Source organism: Centroberyx affinis, unplaced genomic scaffold, assembly GCF_046629955.1.
Source record: "Centroberyx affinis isolate AG114_WGS23_722 - 3 ecotype Tasmania unplaced genomic scaffold, CSIRO-AGI_Caff_v1 ptg008499l_1, whole genome shotgun sequence".
Classification (NCBI taxonomy): Eukaryota; Metazoa; Chordata; class Actinopteri; order Beryciformes; family Berycidae; genus Centroberyx; species Centroberyx affinis.
In genome coordinates this window covers 25,324-44,451 of record NW_027284210.1, presented here as the reverse complement: position 1 = coordinate 44,451, position 19,128 = coordinate 25,324, and the positions used below count along the sequence as shown (strand labels likewise).

Below are 19,128 nucleotides of genomic sequence, written 5' to 3'. Positions count from 1 at the left end.
TTCATTTACACACCATAAATATGGAGTCCAGGTCTGTTTGATGCTCCTGGGCAGACTGACCACTGGGAGACTCCGACCTCTGGTGGAGTCTGTGGAAACAAACAAAACATCAGATAGTAGGTCATATTATATCACACACACACACACACACACACACACACACACACACACACACACACACACACACATTTTATAATACTTTATTTTGCTCATTCACATAAGAGCACAGCATTCAAATGTTTCAAGGTTCTACAGTTATGGACACTTAAAGGAATAGTTCACCCACAAATGACAATGATGTCATCTCCTCATGTCAGTTGAAACACTGAAGTTTGAATGTCAGTATAACACACAGTGAGTTAGCTGCACAGCTTCATATCAGCCTTCTGCAAAACAACTGGAGTGAATGGAGAGTGTTTCTTTAGAGTCCAAAAAAAGATAAAAGATAAAATGACATAAAATGAGTGCAAACAGCTCTGCAGCAGAATCCAAGTGTTCTGAAGCCAAACTGCACTGTGGATCCAAAAGTCCAATATTCACCTCATTATCTCCTAGATTTTCCTCACTCACAAAGCTCTGGTCTCCCTGCAGAGATTCCTGCTGCCTTCAGGTGCTCCTCGTCATTTTACAGTTGTAAGTACAACTTGTCATGTATTCAAATACTTTTTAGACAGAAATAACAAAATGGACTCTGAATCAAAAGTTGCTTTTTGGTGACTATTTTAGAAACCAAGTGGTACAAAGATACTTTGTGCTGCAAAGTTTATTGGCTAAAAGTTGTTGTAAATGTGTGGCACCTAAAAGTTAAACAGAGTGAGAATGTCACATCTTGGCATCTTGGGTATGATGTCAAATTTTACTTTTCCATTTGTATTTATCACTTTATTGGGTCATTCAAGCACGCTCGACTCATAATTACAATATTTCCGGCAGCATTTGAAGGCAGCATCTGCTTGCTACTGTAATGGCAGTTTACACAGTGAGATCTAAGAGATAATGAGGTGAATGTTGGACTTTTGGACCCACGGTGCGAGTGTTTGGCTTCAGGCACCCGCTTAAGTAAGTAAAGATGTTGGTTTATTTCAGATATTTTAGCCAAAACAGGAGTCGACACACAAACACGTTGGATGACGTGGCTCATGGAAGGGCATTGCGGAGGAACTCGATGCGTTCGACTCCTGTTTTGGCTAAAATATCTGAAATAAACCAACATCTTTACTTTTTCTTAACATAGATCACCTAGATGCAGTGTAATTACTAGTTCGGCTGTACTAGGTATTTGATATATTCAGTAGATATATCTTTTTCGACCACTTTGCAAACCGGAAGAACTACAACTGTGGTTCCAGCGATAGCAGCGTCCATAGCAACGGCCATAGCAACGGTGAAAAAGCCTGAATGAATCTTCGTAATAACTAACAAACTAAACATCATATACATTCACTGAACGAAGATTAGGAAATAAAATGCACATTTCTCGCTAGAAATGTTATCAAAACGCATTTTAATGCCGAAACGATCTTAAAATATTGTATTTTCCACTGAGAATAAAAGGAATGTCAGCCATTTTTTTTTTTGCCGCAGAGAGAAACTTGACAGTCACGTGACGTGGACGCAGACCAATGTCTCTGCGGTGATCCAGCTTACCAATCGATGATAACAGCCTACTGAGCCAACTAGGAGGTAGAGTAGGGCCATGCTACCTCATATCTATTGTCCTGATAACGACTGATAACGGCCATTTAATCGGCTGATAACACCCGAAGCGGGTGCTTCAGAACACTTGGATCATGCTGTTTGGAGTAAATATTTTGGTCATTTTTTTTTTATTACCTTTTTAGGACTCTAAAGAGAAAGTCTCCATCCAGTTGTTTTGGAGAAGGCTGATATGAAGCTGCTCCAGCTAACTCGCTGTGTGTTATATTGACAAGACAATACAATACAATACAATACAATACAATACAATACAATACAATACAATACATCGGGGGCTGTGGGAACATTGGAAAACACAGAAGATCAAAGCACCTGACCATCACACAGGACTGTTTACTTGCTAACAGTCTGAAGGGCCAGACCAATTTTACATGTCATCATGAATGAGAGTCTGACGACAACAAACCCATCTGTTTTCATCAGTTTTAAGTTTTTACCTGTTATCAATAGAGTGGTGTCCATGTTTGAAGTTAAGAGGAGGATCAATAGACTGGTCACTCTTCATGGACACACAGCTGGGTACAGGAGAGTCTGGTCTGTCCTGCTGGATCCTGATAGAAACACAGGAGAGCTGATGGGCACAGAGTTGATGGTAGAAAACAGTTAGTCAGACCGGCTTTCAGCCAGCAGGTTGACAGTTGCTGGAGAGAAAATGAGAAACACTCTTCCCTCCGTCCACAACTTCCTCCAAAGTTCCTTTATACAAGAAACTGAAGCTCCAAATTGCTTCTTAGTGTCTCACAGTAACAGACTGGTTATACTGGGCAGCTCCCAGGTGAATATATTACTGTATGTGAAAAAGAGTGATGCTGAAAAAGAGCATGCATGCTCAGTGAACCTTCTCTGCATGAGCAATAGTTAAAACATGATACAGCAACACTAATGCAAGGAACAACTTACTTCTTTTCAGAAGAATGGTGTTCATCTTTAAAATTAATATGTCCACCCTTTGACTGGTCACTCTTCAGGGACACACAGCTGGGTTGAGGAGAGTCTGGTCTCTCCTGCTGGATCCTGAGCACAATAAACCCCCCAAGGCATAGTAGACATATATCATTTAATAATATGAAAACCAGCCTTTAAATGTTTACAAAGCAATAGTAGGAGCAGCAGGTTTAGAGGCATAAACCTTTAAAGGTAGGCTATGTTTTGTAGTAAAAACAGTGTTAGAGTACAGTGAAAGTCTATGAAGTGCATGAAGCAGCATGTATTTCATCGCTCCTGCTTTTATTGAACTGGATGGAAAGATGATCAGATAACATATCAATATAATTTTGAAAAATAGATGTCTTAAACTGAATAAACATGAACAAACAGCCATATAAAATAACATCAGGATCAAAGTCCAAATATCAGACTCCAATCTGAAATCTGTGGCAGAGAAAAGTAGTTTTATGCTACGTCTATCAGATGGTGAAATTTAACTAACTGAACTAAAGAGCCTTCCTGCTCTGATTAAAACAGATTAAAAACACTACAGCTAATTTACATGTTCAGGACGTTAATGTTAATACCCAAACACTGATGTGTTCACAAACTGTCACAAAGTGTTTTCATGTTTCCAACCAAAACAATGACTTTCATCCTCCTGATCACAAACAGAGGCTTATTCTGTATGATCATCTTATTACAGTTAAATCAATCAACAGTAAACTTAACAGGTTGAAGAATAAATCTGTAATGTAAAGTGTTTGCTGCAATACCTTTTCATGTTGGAAAGAACCTGCTGCCTCGCCGGTAAGAGAAAATAGACTGAACTGATACTGTGTGTGTGTGTGTGTGTGTGTGTGTGTGTAAGTGTGTGTGTGTGTGTGTGTGTGTGTGTGTGTGTGTGTGTGTGTGTGTGTGTGTGTGTGTGTGTGTGTGTGTGTAAGTGTGTGTGTGTGTGTGTGTGTGTGTGTGTGTGTGTGAGAGAGAGAGAGAGAGAGAGAGAGAGAGAGAGAGAGATTAATCATTAACCAACAGTCTCAGGTCAGAAGACAGACTTTTGATTTTATTCTTGTCACATCAGGAAATAGTGTCAGACTTGGGTTGAAATCAAGACTAGAAGAAGGTTTATTGTGTTTTCTTAAAGTAAAATCCCATGATCAGGGTTTAGCTTTCATATCAATAAAAAATATACCCTAAATGCAATTAAATCATATGTAGTGCAGTTTGTTTGCAGTGCAATTTTTCTTAGTTTCATTACTCATGCAGTTTGTGCTTTTTGACTTCAGTTGTACCCAACCAGGTTTTAAAGTAGATTGATGTGAAATAGTAGGTTCCTGCAGAGCTGCAACACATGTAGATCCAGGAGCTGGTAGATCTATGACCCAGTAAATCCAGGACCCGTTAGATCCAGGACCCAGTAGATCCAGGACCCGGTAGATCCAGGACCCGCACTGGACTAAAAGGGCCTGTATCCGGAAAGATGGTATACAGGTTTTTGGATCTGTCACATATCCGTAACGTTTACGGAGAGGATACAGGGATATCTGATCCATCACAGATGCTTATATAGGATATTGTCCAGATATCTTCCCTTTAACATATCCTTTAGAATGCCAAATTCATATATCACAAACAGTACAGATCCGGAAAAATGGCATCAACAATATTTCTTGTATCTTCAGCCATCTTTATAGTGACAGATACAAAGAAATCTGATGATGCCATTTTCCCAGATCTGCAATACTGACCAGGCAGGCCCGTATCTCATTAGATTCGACAATATGTAGCTTAGGTTTTTGGGTCTGCTACAGGTCCTTATGTTTACAGAGAGGATACAGGGATATCTGATCCGCCACAAATGTTAATATATGTATGTAGGTTGGTATGTGTGTATGTATATATATATATATGTATATGGGATATATGTATGGTGGTACACACAGGAGCTGGAGATTAATTATGAGTACAGCACTCGTGTTCTTTGAGCCAGTTTTTGAGAGATTCTTTGAACAGTCCAAGGGTAGCACAGGTCCTTACATGTGTGGGCAGAGTGTTCCAGTGCTGCGTGGCTCGGACAGAGAAGGCTGAACGTCCAAAAGTACTCCTTCTAAAGGGAACTACGCAGTCCCCACTGGATGTGGACCTTGTGGGTCTGTCATTGTCCTTTATGGCCACAAACGGACTCATTGGTGGGGGGGCAAGACCATGAAGGATTTTAAAAACAAGGCAGGTGTTCTATAGGACAAAATGTTGTATGTTCTGGTCTACTGTGGATCTGATTCCATCTGTCTGTCTGTTTGCTGTTGGTGGAGCGAGGAGCGTTCAGGAACCTTCCAGAAATGGCCAAACTGGGACTTTACAACAATCCAAGACTGTCCTACATAGACCCACAGGCCTTCAGGTAAGTGTCTGTCTGTCTGTCTGTCTGCCTGCCTGTCTGCCTGTCTGCCTGTCTGCCTGTCTGCCTGTCTGTCTGCCTGTCTGCCTGTCTGCCTGTCTGCCTGTCTGTCTGCCTGTCTGTCTGTCTGTCTCCCTGCCTGTCTGTCTGCCTGTCTGCCTGCCTGTCTGTCTGTCTGTCTGTCTGTCTGTCTGTCTGTCTACCTGCCTATTTGTCTGCCTGCCTGTCTGTCTGTCTGTCTATCTTTCTATCAGATTGGATTGGATTGATGTGAATGTTTGGGCTTATCGGGTGTCGGGCCAGCCGCTCTGCTACATACACACTAACTGACTGACTGTCTGGATGTGAATATCACTGCTGTTGTGGTAAAAAACAAACAAAACACAGAACTGTAATATTGGTATTTTTATTCTTGTTGTTTTATCCAAATTAAAACTTCTGGGAGAGTTTGATGAAAATCCCTCTGTTACGTTTCAGATCAGAAGCGTTTTGTTCTTCATTGTTTTGGGTTTAAAGGTTAAAGGTTAAAGGTTTTAGTTGTGGACTGGTGATGACTGACCGGCCTGTCACAGGAAGCTCACAGGTTTGATCTGCTGAAGTGTCTTTGAGCAAAACACTGAACCCCAAACCTCTTAAAGTCCAGACAGCAGGTTTCTACGGAAGCCCGTTGAGGACATACACAATATTTATACATTTTATTTACGCCTTTTATTTGCTGTGATAACAACTTAATTTTCTTTGTTATCTCAAGGTAACACAAAAATGATCTTGATCTGTATCATTAAGGCACAATGCTGTTTCAGGTCATAATTAAAGAGAACTGTTTGGTGATCAATAACCTGCTGATCCTCTGACATCACACACAGAATGATCACATGTTTCCTGAAATTATTTCAAAAGAAAATGATCTCATTATCTCAAGAAAGATATTTTGTTATCCTGAGATCTGGAAATGTTTTTCTCATTATGTCGAGAAAACAAAATGTTGGAAATGACAAAGAGAAAGTTGAAATGAAAATGAAAAAGTTGATGAAATAACTCATTTGTTTGTTTGTCCTCTATTGATTTGAAGCACTTAAAGCATGTCTATACAAATAAAGGTTATTATTATTATTATTATTAATAACTCGTTATCACAGGAAAACGGCATCAATAAAAAGTATGAATATATGTCCTTAATGGGCTTCTGTAGCTTTTAACCAGTGATCAGTCAGACCTGTAGAACAGAGTGAGTGTGTGTGTGTGTGTGTGTGTGTGTGTGTGTGTGTGTGAACAGGTTGGTGTGGACCAGTGGACGGACAGCGCCACACAGTGGAGATCAGCTGAACTGCAGAGCGATGACATCATGCTGTTTCACATCACATGAAACTTCATTAAACTTGACAGTGATGCAGAGTATTTTGTATAAACTTTATTGATCTATTTGAACTCTGCTATTGCTATTTTTATTATTGTTATTATTACTTAACACCAAGCACCAGCTGTAACTACAGATGTGTGGACTGTGTGTGTGTGTGTGTGTGTGTGTGTGTGTGTGTGTGTGTGTTAGTGGGAGGGAGAGGCTGGTATGTTACATCTGACTTGAAGTTTTAATACAATACATGAATATGAGTTTTGTTCAAACATGTGATATCCACCATTTTAAAATAATGACGCTCTCCATATTGATTAACTGCTGACTTTTATTGTCTGATGAATTTCAGGCAAGGCAAGTTTATGTACATATTTATATAGTGAAGGCAATTCACAAAGCTTTACACAAGGTATATAAGACATTTGATTAGAAATACAGACTAAGATAAATAAAAAAACAAAGGCCAAGTTGCAAAATTCATTTTGGTCACAAATTGGATCTGTAGCATTTTGGAATGAAACCAATTGGGTATGGATGTAGTATGAGGTGTGTGTGTGTCTGTGTGTGTGTGTGTGTGTGTGTGTGTCAAGTCAAGTTTATTTATAAAGCACAATTCGCACACAAGGCAACTCAAAGTGCTTTACATGATTAAAAACGAAAGATAAAGATAAAAACAGAGATGAATAAGAGAAAAAAATAAAAGTAAGAGAATTAAAAGTAAGAAAACAGTTTCTGAACAATGGAACTTAAAAGTTAGAGCAAGAGCAACATTATAAAATCAATGAGTGTTACAGTATAAAAATCAAAGTTCTGTCTATACTGATAAAAACATAAACCTGCACACATATTTAGACATATTAGGAGTTTAAGTGCTAAGAGTTTAATTATAGGCAATGGAAAACATAAAAGTTTTAAGCCTATAAAAGTGGTATCAGTTGGAGCATGAAGATCATTTTAAAGTCTGTTCCAGTTGTATGCAGCATAGTAAGTGAATGCTGCCTCACCATGTTTTGTTCTGACTCTTGGAACGGTTAATAGTCCAGACCCAGCTGACCTAAGTGTTCTGGAGGACTCATGGGGTGCAAGCAGGTCGGAAATGTATTTTGGTCCCAGGCCATTGAGTGATGTGTAGACAAGCAGTAATATTTTAAAATCAATTCTTTGCTTAACTGGGAGCCAGTGCAGGGACCTGAGAATTTGGGGTAATGTGTTCAGATTTTTTGGTTTTAGTCAGAATTCTAGTGGCAGCATTTTGAATAAATTGTAGCTGCTTAATAGTATTTTTTGGCAGACCAGAGAAGATGCGGTTACAGTAGTCTAATCTACTAGTTATAAAAGCATGGATAAGCTTTTCTATGTATTGATTTGACAAAAAGCTTCTGAATTGATATGGCTCTTAAAATTTGTGTGTGTGTGTGTGTCGATGGCAGTTTTAAGTTTCCTGTTGCTTAGTAACTTCTAACTGGAGAGAGAAGCTGACTGAAGGAAGACCAGAGTCCACCTGGACCAAAACAACTGTAGAATCCTGTGTTACTCAACGCCACAGAGCAGAGAGTTTATCATGTGTGTGTGTGTGTGTGTGTGTGTGTGTGTGATCCTCTGCAAAGTGTACTATCTTTTTTTCAGCAGCTGTCTTTGGTCAGCAGTGTCTCTCTCCCACCTCTGACAAGAGACACTGAGGAACCAGACCCAAACCTAAACCCAGGATACAGTGGTTCAGTGAATGTGGTGTGGAAGGTGTGGATGTGGATCACTGTGTCAGGGGAAACGCTGTAGAAGGACAGAGAGCCAGCAGGCCAGTCCAGATACACTGCTACTCTGTCAGAGTCAGAGGAGCGGGGGTAATGTATGAGTGTTTTTCTGTGATTGTGTCGGGCACAGTAACTGTTATCAGAGCAGAACAGACTCCAGGACTTTTCATTCCCTCCAATCCAGCAGTCATCACCTCTTCCTCTCCTGTTGATTCCTCTGTAAGTCACTCCTATATCAACCACTCCTTTCCTCTCGACCTCCCAGTAACAGCGACCAGTCAGACCATTTCTACACAGCAGCTGATACCAGCGGTCAAATCTCTCTGGGTGATCAGGATATGGCTGCTCCTCTCTCACTGCTGTCACCTTTCTTTTGTTTTCAGACAGGAAGAGGATTCTGTGTGCTGTGTTTGGGTCCAGTGTGAGTTCACAGGCATCTGATGAGAGAACAAGACACAATACAGCAGCAGCTTCTCATCTAATACACCTGCTCTCTTTATTTATTGTTGATTTATTATTAACAACTTGATTGCTAATTTCTAAACAGTTTGATTATAACACATGATGTCAGCCATCATCCTGATTCACTGTAGGATCTGAATGAATGGACGTCACATACTGTGGTGTAGATGGACTTTCTCTCTCAATATGTGTGTTGCTTTGTTTTCATGAATCAAACAAAATGCACACTTACACTTCCTCAGACCTGGTTTCAGCCTCTGCACTCCACCATGGTCCACACTGGGGGAGAAACAATGTCAGACCAGCAGATTCTCTTTGATGATGGAAACATGGACATTTAATAACCTTCAATATGAAGGATTTCCACTCATATCCTCTATTAAACATTAAACAGTATTCCTCATCTTCTCAGTGTGACAGAGAAAATGTGTGTGACTCTCAGCCTTCTAGCAGACGTTGCCTCTCCATACCTGAGAGAGTCCAGTCTCCAGTGTGGATCCTCCAGTCCAGCAGAGAGCAGCTTCACTCCTGAGGCTCCTGGATGATTGTAGCTCAGGTCCAGCTCTCTCAGATGGGAGGGGTTGGAGCTCAGAGCTGAGGCCAGAGAAGCACAGCCTTCCTCTGTGAGCAGACAGCCTGACAGCCTGCACACACACACACACACACACACACACAAACACACACACATATACAAGCAGCAATCAGCTACATATTGTGGCCAGTGATGTATGGTTTATAGTGTTGCGATAAAACAATATTGATAATTATTTCAGTTAAATTTTCCTCGATTTTGAAATAAAACCAACTTGATAATTTTCAATAACGACCACAGCAGAGTTCCTCTCTTAAACTACAATTCCAGTTATTTTAAACCTGGACCTTGTTTTCCTAGTTTTTGCTGTCATGACGATTAATTGAGTTCAAAATTTAATCACTTCCTCTACACAGGGGCGTGGCTTCTCTTGAAAAAGCATATAACTTCTGGATTCACGTTAACGCCATCAACTTTGTGGCCAATCAGCAGACAGAAGAAGAGACAAACCCTCCATTATTGGACCAATCAAACAACATGGAGGTACTGGAGAGACAGAACCAGACCTTGGTCCAGTGGTAGAAGAGCAGCTCTAATGGAAACTGAACAGATATAGAGCTGATTGGTCAGGTGGTGTTGAGATAATCAGATCAAATCATTAAAGTGTGTAGAATGTGAACAGACAGATCTCATGTCTCATTCAGGTCCAGTCAGGAAAATGTGAAACCAGTTGGTGATGTGGCATGGAAGAAATTAGCTTTTGGTGAAAATCCAACATGTGGAACTGGAATATACTGACAGCTGCAGAGTGTTGGTGGAAGTCTGAGCTCTACTGAGGAACATCTAGTGTTTTTAGTTTTATTATAGCAATAAAGACGTGTTTTAAATGAAAGTTGACTGTCTGATCTATTTCAGTTTTTATTCAGGATAAACATTAACCCTTTAAACTTGACAGAAATAGTGATTATACATATATTGTGATAAAACTCTATCAGCTGATATGAAAAGTTGAAATGAGATAACATTTTCAGCCATATCACCCAGCACTAATCGTTGTTTATTCTTGAGGATTGCTTTTGCAAGCTTTTGTACAGGTTTTCTGAAAGAGAGATCCCAGCTCTCAGTGTAAACTCCTTATTTAAAAAGAGTTCCATGTTGGATTTTCTCATTGGTGCACTGCTCAGAAATTAGTTATAATGAAAAAAGTGTAATTGTTTGCAATATTAACAGTTGACCCAAAGATTGGGTTTGTGTTTCGTATTTTAGGTTTCAACAACAGAGGCAGTAAGGAGAGGAAAATCCTACAGAGTTCATTTTTTTCCCCTGACATTAATGTGCATATAATGCAGAATTGAAATGGTGTGTTGAACAGTAACAGTAATCCTGACCTGAGAGTCTCCAGTCTACAGTGTGGACTCCCCAGTTCAGCAGAGAGCAGCGTCACTCCTGAATCCTGCAGGTCGTTGTGACTCAGGTCCAGCTCTCTCAGACTAGAGGACTGGCAGCTGAGAACTGAGGCCAGAGCTTCACAGCTTCTCTCTGACAGCTGACAGACACTCAGCCTACACACACACACACACACACACACACACACATATATACAAGCAGCAAACAGTTACATATTGTGGCCAGTGATGTATAGTTTGTAGTGTTGCGATAAAACAATATTGATAATCATCTCAGTTAAATATTCCTCGATTTAAACTATAATTCCAGTTATTTTAAACCTGGACCTTGTTTTCCTAGTTTTTGCTGTCATGACGATTAATTGAGTTCAAAATTTCATCACTTCCTCACACAGGGGCGTGGCTTCTCTTGAAAATGCATATAACCTCTGGATTCACGTTAACACCATCACCTTTGTGGCCAATCAGCAGACAGAAGAAGAGGCAAACCCTCCATTATTGGACCAATCAAACACATGGAGGCACTGGAGACAGAACCAGACCTTGGTCCGGTGGTAGAAGAGCAGCTCTAATGGAAACTGAACAGATATAGAGCTGATTGGTCAGGTGGTGTTGAGATAATCAGATCAAATCATTAAAGTGTGTAGAATGTGAACAGGCAGATCTCATGTCCCATTCAGGTCCAGTCAGGAAAATGTGAAATCAGATGGTGATGTGGCATGGAAGAAATTAGCTTTTGGTGAAAATCCGACATGTGGAACTGGAATATACTGACAGCTGCAGAGTGTTGGTGGAAGTCTGAGCTCTACTGAGGAACATCTAGGGCCCTATCTTACGCCCGGCGCAAAACGCAGCGCAAGTGTCATTGCTAGTTTCCGACCGACGCAGTTGTCATTTTCACGCCCAGCGCCCACGTTGTTTAAATAGTAAATGTACTTGCGCCCATCTTTGCGCCCATGGGCGTGTTGGTCTTAAAATGAGGTGTGGTCAGGCACATTGTTGGCGCAGAAAGTGATTGCGCCATTGACCAACAAAAACCTGGTCTAAAGTCTGACGCAGTGTTTTCCTGCTATTTAAAGGCCGCATTATTCAGATAGTAAGATGTGTCTCTCTCTCTCTCTCTCTCTCTCAACGTTGCCATGCAAAATAGAAAAATAGGATCATCTACTATGAAAATTTGCACTTTACTTAGTTCCTGACATGCGTTTTGTTGCCAAATTGCCATATGCTTTCACCATTACGCAATACCAAATGTGCAACGTACATGTCCCGTTAACCATAATCACACATTGCCAATTGCTAAATACGCAACCTACAACTAAGAAAAACAACACAGTAAATATGTAAAAAGCACAGCCCAGCAAAAAGTAATGAAAATAAACTGCAAAGGCATCTTACCTTCACCCGACGCACACACACATCGCCATCGCGCACGAGCAGATCCGTTTCCTCAGCAGAAAACCGTTCGTTTCTCCAACTTGCCGAATCCGCCATTTAAATAGTAATGCGCCAAGGTGCAAGCGCACCTTGCTCTTAAAGGGAATGGGAGATGACAGTCTGATTGGTTGAGTTCATGTTACGCCCAAAACACACCTATGATTACTTAAGGGACTTAATACAACCCCTTTGCGCCTTGCGCCTTGCGCCTTACTTTGCGGCCACATTGTGTGTCGTTTAACTAGCAATTTGGATTTGGACACGCCCTAAATGCACTTGCGCCATGCGCTTTAGACCATGCGCCATGGATCGTTTAAATAGGGCCCCTAGTGTTTTTAGTTTTATTCTAGCAATAAAGACGTGTTTTAAATTAAAGTTGACTGTCTGATCTATTTCAACATTTATTAAGGAGAAACATTAATAACCCTTTAAACTTGACAGAAATAGTGATTTTACATATATTGTGATAAAACTCTATCAGCTGACATGAAAAGTTTATGATAACATTTTCAGCCATATCACCCAACACTAATCATTGTTTATTCTTGAGGATTGCTTTTCCAAGCTCTTGTACAGGTTTTCTGAAAGAGAGATCCCAGCTCTCAGTGTAAACTCCTTATTTAAAAAGAGTTACATGTTGGATTTTCTCATTTGTGCACTGCAAAAAGGTATTAATGGATTTGCATGAAACTTTGTGGAAAGATTGGTCATGAGGCGAGGAAGAACTAGTTAACTTTTCACACTGATTGGCAAAGGCATATAACTTCTGGACGGATTCACGTAACAACATCAAACTTTGTGGCCAATCAGCAGACAGAAGAAGAGACAAACCCTCCATTATTGGACACATGGAGGCGCTGGAGAGCTCACTTCCTGTTTAGGCTGGCAGAAGAGCAGCTCTAATGGAAACTGAACAGATATAGAGCTGATTGGTGTTGAGATAATCAGATCAAATCATTAAAGTGTGTAGAATGTGAACAGGCAGATCTCATGTCCCATTCAGGTCCAGTCAGGAAAATGTGAAACCAGTTGGTGATGTGGCATGGAAGAAATTAACTTTTAGTAAAAATCCAACATGTGGAACTGGAATATACTGACAGCTGCAGAGTGTTGGTGGAAGTCTGAGCTCTACTGAGGAACATCTAGTGTTTTTAGTTTTATTCTAGCAATAAACATGTGTTTTAAATGAAAGTTGACCGTCTGATCTATTTCAACTTTTATTCAGGATAAATGAGATAACATTTTCAGCCGTTTATTCTTGAGAATTGCTGTTGCAAGCTTTTGTACAGGTTTTCTGAAAGAGAGATCCCAGCTCTCAGTGAAAACTAAAAGCAGTTACATGTTGGATTTTCTCATTAGTGCACTGCTCAGAAATGAGTTATGATGAAAAAAGTTTAATTGTCTGCAACATAAACAGTTGACCCAAAGATCGGTTTTGTGTTTCATATTTTAGGTTTTAACAACAGAGGCAGTAAGGAGAGGTCAGGTATTGACATTAATGTGCATGTAAAGGTCTGTTGAACAGTAACAGTGATCCTGACCTGAGAGTCTCCAGTCTGCAGTGTGGACTCCCCAGTCCAGCAGAGAGCAGCTTCAGTCCTGAATCCTGCAGGTCATTGTTACTCAGGTCCAGCTCTCTCAGACTAGAGGACTGGGAGCTGAGAACTGAGGCCAGAGCTTCACAGCTTCTCTCTGACAGCTGACAGCCACTCAGCCTGAAGGAGAATTAGTGATGAAGACAAACAAGAACATTAAAAATATTTATTTTTTCTCTCCTTTATAAAAGATCATGTCATATATTGAATCTATCCAGTTTTCTATGCACTTACACAGATTTATTGGAGGCTTTGACCACTGGCAGCAGCCTCAGAAGAGCCTCCTCTGAAGCAGAGTATTTCTTCAGGTCAAACACATCCAGCTTCTCTTCTGATGACAGTAAGATGAAGACCAGAGCCGACCACTGAGCAGGGGAGAGTTTGGCTCTGGAGAGTCTTCCTGATCTCAGGTACCATTGGATCTCCTCCACTAGAGAACGGTCATTCAGTTCATTCAGACAGTGGAACAGATTGATGCTTCTCTCTGGAGACGGATTCTCTCTGATCTTGTCCTTGATGTACAGGACTGTTTTCTGATTGGTCTGTGAGCCACCTTCTGTCTGTGTTAGCAGGTCTTGTAGGATAATCTGATTGGTCTGCAGTGACAGACCCAGGAGGAAGCGGAGGAACAAGTCCAGGTGTCCATTTTTACTCTGTAAGGCCTTGTCCACAGCACTCTGGTAGAGGTGATTTACCTGAGATTTGTCTCTGGAGGATGATTGTGTCTCTGACAGCAGATTGACACCAGAGTCGATGAATGAGTTGATGACATAAACCGCAGCCAGAAACTCCTGAATGCTCAGATGGACAAAGCAGAACACCTTGTCCTGGTACAGCCCATACTCCTCTTTAAAGATCTGTGTGAACACTCCTGAGTACACTGCAGCTGCTGTGATATCAATGCCACACTCTGTCAGGTCAGCTTCATAGAAGATCAGGTTGCCTTTCTCCAGCTGTTCAAAAGCCAGTTTTCCCAGAGATAAGATCATCTTCCTGGACTCTGTATTCCAGTGTGGATCTGTCTCATCTCTCCCATGATACTTGATGTTCTGCAGTTTGGACTGAACCACCAGGAAGTAGATGTACATCTCAGTCAGGGTCTTGGGCAGGTCTCCTCTCTTTCTGGTTTTCAACACATGGTCCAGAACTGTAGCAGTGATCCAGCAGAAGACTGGGATGTGGCACATGATGTTGAGGCTTTGTGAAGTCTTGATGTGGGAGATGATTCTGCTGGCCTGGTGTTCATCTCTGAATCTCTTCCTGAAGTACTGCTCCTTCTGTGGGTCAGTGAAGCCTCTCACCTCTGTCACCATGTCAACGCACTCAGGAGGGATCTGATTGGCTGCTGCAGGTCGTGTGGTTATCCAGAGGCGAGCAGAGGGAAGCAGTTTCCCCTTGATGAGGTTTGTCAGCAGCACATCCACTGAGGTCGACTCTGTAACATCAGTCAGGATCTCGTTCTTCTTGAAGTCTAGAGGAAGTCGACACTCATCCAGACCATCAAAGATGAACACAACCTGGAACTTGTCAAACTTGTAGATTCCTGCTTCTTTGGTCTCAGTAAAGAAGCAATGAAGAAGTTCCACCAAGCTGTACTTTCTCCCTTTCAGCAGATTCAGCTCTCGGAAAGTGAATGGAAATGTGAACTGTATATCCTGGTTGGCTTTGTCTTCAGCCCAGTCCAGAGTGAACTTCTGTGTTAAGACTGTTTTGCCAATGCCAGCCACTCCCTTTGTCATCAATGTTCTGGTTGGTTTATCTCTTCCAGGTAAGGGTTTAAAGATGTCTTCACATTTGATTGTTGTTTCTGGTCTCGCTGGTTTCCTGGATGCTGCTTCAATCTGTCTGACCTCATGTTCATCATTGACCTCTCCACTCCCTCCCTCTGTGATGTAAAGCTCTGTGTAGATCTGATTCAGAAGTGTTGGGTTTCCTGCTTTAGCAATCCCCTCAAACACACACTGAAACTTCTCCTTCAGATTGGATTTGAGTTCATGTTGGCAGATGGCAGCAAGAGTTTCTGAAAGAACAAACAACAAATAACATTAATGAGTGGATGTTTTGGTGAACATGAGAAATGTGAACATTTCCTGGTAAATATATATATCTCCACTCCATGGCATCTATTCAGCTCATCACTGGTGGACAAAAAGGTCCTGACTGTGTGTGCAGCTCAATCTGAAAGGCAACTGGTGTGGTGCTGTTTTTCCCCCCAGTGTGCACCACTGTGTTCAGCGTATTACACTCTAATTGGAAAATGTGCTCAGTAGAGCACAGACCTCCTCCATGTCTGACAACACCCAGAAAGGCTTCACTCAGAGACATTGCAGAAACCGTCAGAAGGCCCAGTGGTTCTTCTCTGCACAACCTTTTGTTTTTATATTATGTGAATCTCTTTTGAAATGCACAAACATGCACCTTTTTGTGGAATACCACACCCACCACCACGCCCCCTTTTGGCCAAACAACATGAAAAGTTAATCAGTACTTCCTTCGTACCAAGTTTTGTGCAAATCTGTGCCCAACTTTTAGAGATATCCTGCAAACAGGCGAACGGACGGACAAACACACAGATGCAAGTGAAAACATTTCCTCCTTGGCGGAGATAATAAATACTTTTCTCAGATTATCCAGAGAGGTTGTGCTTTACCATCATTTACCATCATTTACCTTTCAATCTTGAACTGAATAGGTCTTGTTTGGCAAATATTTAGATTTACATATTTAAATACATCTCTCATTTTCAACTTGCCTGATATCAGACAGAACTGTCAACTCGTTACACTCCATCTCCATCTTCAGTCTTCATTGCCTCCACTCTAACAGATTTCCGTGGGGGAGGGGGATTCGATTTCCCCTAACCAATCACTAGAGACCGACGTATCCGCCTGAATCTAACGTCATTTTAAGTCGACGCTGATGCGTAACCATGACAACACCAGAGACGGTTCAGAAGGTATAGAGCATCTTTGACGACACGGAGCCAAGTAAAAACAAAGTACGACGACTTTTAATGGATTCAGAACAGCCTGGATAGCAGCGTCCATCTTGTCTATAGCGTCTCCATTGTTGTTATTACTCCTCCTTGGTTCCGGAGCACAGCTTGACAACAGCTTGACGACGGCGTTAGTCCCGCCCGTGGCTCTGATTGGCTAATCGTTAGTCCCCCCCCGGCGCTCATTGGACCGATCATTTTTCAACCGAGAAACCGCTGTTTCATGTCACGATGCCAGACCAGAATCAGTCAACTGGTGGAGTGGGCGGAGTCAAAGGTCTGGACAAAGGCAAATTTTCCACCATCTCCCCTCTCCATCATGGTAAACCTGTTAAAAGCCTCTTACTGCTCTGCAGAGAGTCAGCCAGCTCCTCCTGCTTCATTCTCCTCAGGAACTGCAGTGTGATCTTCAGAAAAGCCTCTCTGCTCCTCCTCTGCTCTTCCTCCTCAACATCCACCACCTCCTCATCCTCCCTCTGCCTCTCTAAGCATTCTGGGTAATCTGGACTCAGAATCCTCTGAAACTTTTTCAGCTCGTTCTTCACAAAGGTGACAATGTTCTCCTCAAGCAGCTGGAACAGAATAATATATGAATCAAACTTTCTTACTAAAATTGTGGAACACAACATCAGATCCATCATAGACTTAAAGCCCGCTGGTCTAAAGAGTGCAGCATGGAGACTGAGGGTTTGTTTTGCATTTCACTTGTTGGTGAAGTAAAAGGTGTTGTTGTTCATTTACACACCATAAATATGGAGTCCAGGTATGTTTGATGCTCCTGGGCAGACTGACCACTGGGAGACTCCGACCTCTGGTGGAGTCTGTGGAAACAAACAAAACATCAGATAGTAGGTCATATTATATCACACACACACACACACACACACACACACACACACACACACACACACACATTTTATAATACTTTATTTTGCTCATTCACATAAGAGCACAGCATTCAAATGTTTCAAGGTTCTACAGTTATGGACACTTAAAGAAATAGTTCACCCACAAATGACAATGATGTCATTATCTCCTTCCCCTCATGTCAGTTGAAACACTGAAGTTTGAATGTCAGTATAACACACAGTGAGTTAGCTGGCACAGCTTCATATCAGCCTTCTGCAAAACAACTAGAGTGAATGGAGAGCGTTTCTTTAGTCCAAAAAGAAAAAAAAATGACATAAAATTACTGCAAACAGTTCTGCAGCAGAAGAAACAGCACTGTGCACAAGTACAACTTGTCATGTATTCAAATACTTTTTAGACAGAAATAACAAAATGGACTCCGAATCAAAAGTTGCTTTTTGGTGACTATTTTAGAAACCAAGTGGTACAAAGATACTTTGTTCTGCAAAGTTTATTGGCTAACAGTTGTTGTAAATGTGTGGCACCTAAAAGTTAAACAGAGTGAGAATGTCACATCTTGGCATCTTGGGTATGATGTCAAATTTTGTTTTTCCATTTGTATTTATCACTTTATTGGGTCATTCAAACATGCTCAACTCATAATTACAATATTTCCAGCAGCATTTGAAGGCAGCATCTGCTTGCTACTGTAATGGCAGTTTGCACAGTGAGATCTAAGAGATAATGAGGTGAATGTTGGACTTTTGGACCCACGGTGCGATTGTTTGGCTTCAGACCACTTGGATCATGCTGTTTGGAGTCATTTTATGGTCATTTTTTTTTTTTTTTTTTAAATCTTTTTAGAACTCTAAAGAGAAAGTCTCCATCCAGTTGTTTTGGAGAAGGCTGATATGAAGCTGCTCCAGCTAACTCGCTATGTGTTATATTGACATACAATGCAATACAATACAATACAATACAATACAATACAATACAATACATCGGGGGCTGTGGGAACATTGGAAAACACAGAAGATCACACAGGACTGTTTACTGGCTGAAGGGCCAGACCAATTTTACATGTCATCATGAATGAGAGTCTGACAACAACAAACCCATCTGTTTTCATCAGTTTTAAGTTTTTACCTGTTATCAATAGAGTGGTGTCCATGTTTGAAGTCAATAGGAGGATCAATAGACCAGTCACTCTTCATGGACACACAGCTGGGTACAGGAGAGTCTGGTCTGTCCTGTTGGATCCTGATAGAAACACAGGATGGACAAAGCAGAGCTGATGGTAGAAAACAGTTAGACAGACCGGCTTTCAGCCAGCAGGTTGACAGTTGCTGGAGAGAAAATGAGAAACACTCTTCCCTCCCTCCACAACTTCCTCCAAAGTTCCTTTATACAAGAAACTGAAGCTCCAAATTGCTTCTTAGTGTCTAACAGGAACAGCCTGGTTATACTGGGCAGCTCCCAGGTGTGAATATACAGTATTATTGTATGTATGTGAAGAAGAGTGATGCTGAAAAAGAGCATGCATCCTCAGCAAACCTTCTCTGCATAAGTAATAGTTAAAACATGAATACAGCAACATTGTAATGCTAGGAACAACTTACTTCTTTTCAGAAGAATGGTGTTCATCTTTAAAATCAATATGTCCATCCTTTGACCAGTCGCTCTTCAGGGACACACAGCTGGGT

The 19,128-nt window shown here is 41.2% G+C and overlaps 1 protein-coding gene across 1 annotated transcript; it reads right to left on the bottom strand.

Moving 5' to 3' along the window:
* Positions 1-13: 13 nt before the first annotated feature.
* LOC139640155 (NLR family CARD domain-containing protein 3-like) lies at positions 14-17,060 on the bottom strand (the record flags this gene model as incomplete). Its single annotated transcript, XM_071514325.1, has 9 exons — positions 16,923-17,060; positions 13,816-15,601; positions 13,528-13,701; positions 10,532-10,705; positions 9,082-9,255; positions 8,840-8,890; positions 8,109-8,216; positions 2,154-2,267; positions 14-89 (listed from the first exon to the last, which is right to left on the bottom strand). Coding segments are annotated over exons 1-9 (2,694 nt in total), but the record flags the coding sequence as incomplete, so codon positions are not given.
* Between the last annotated feature and the right edge of the window lie 2,068 nt (positions 17,061-19,128).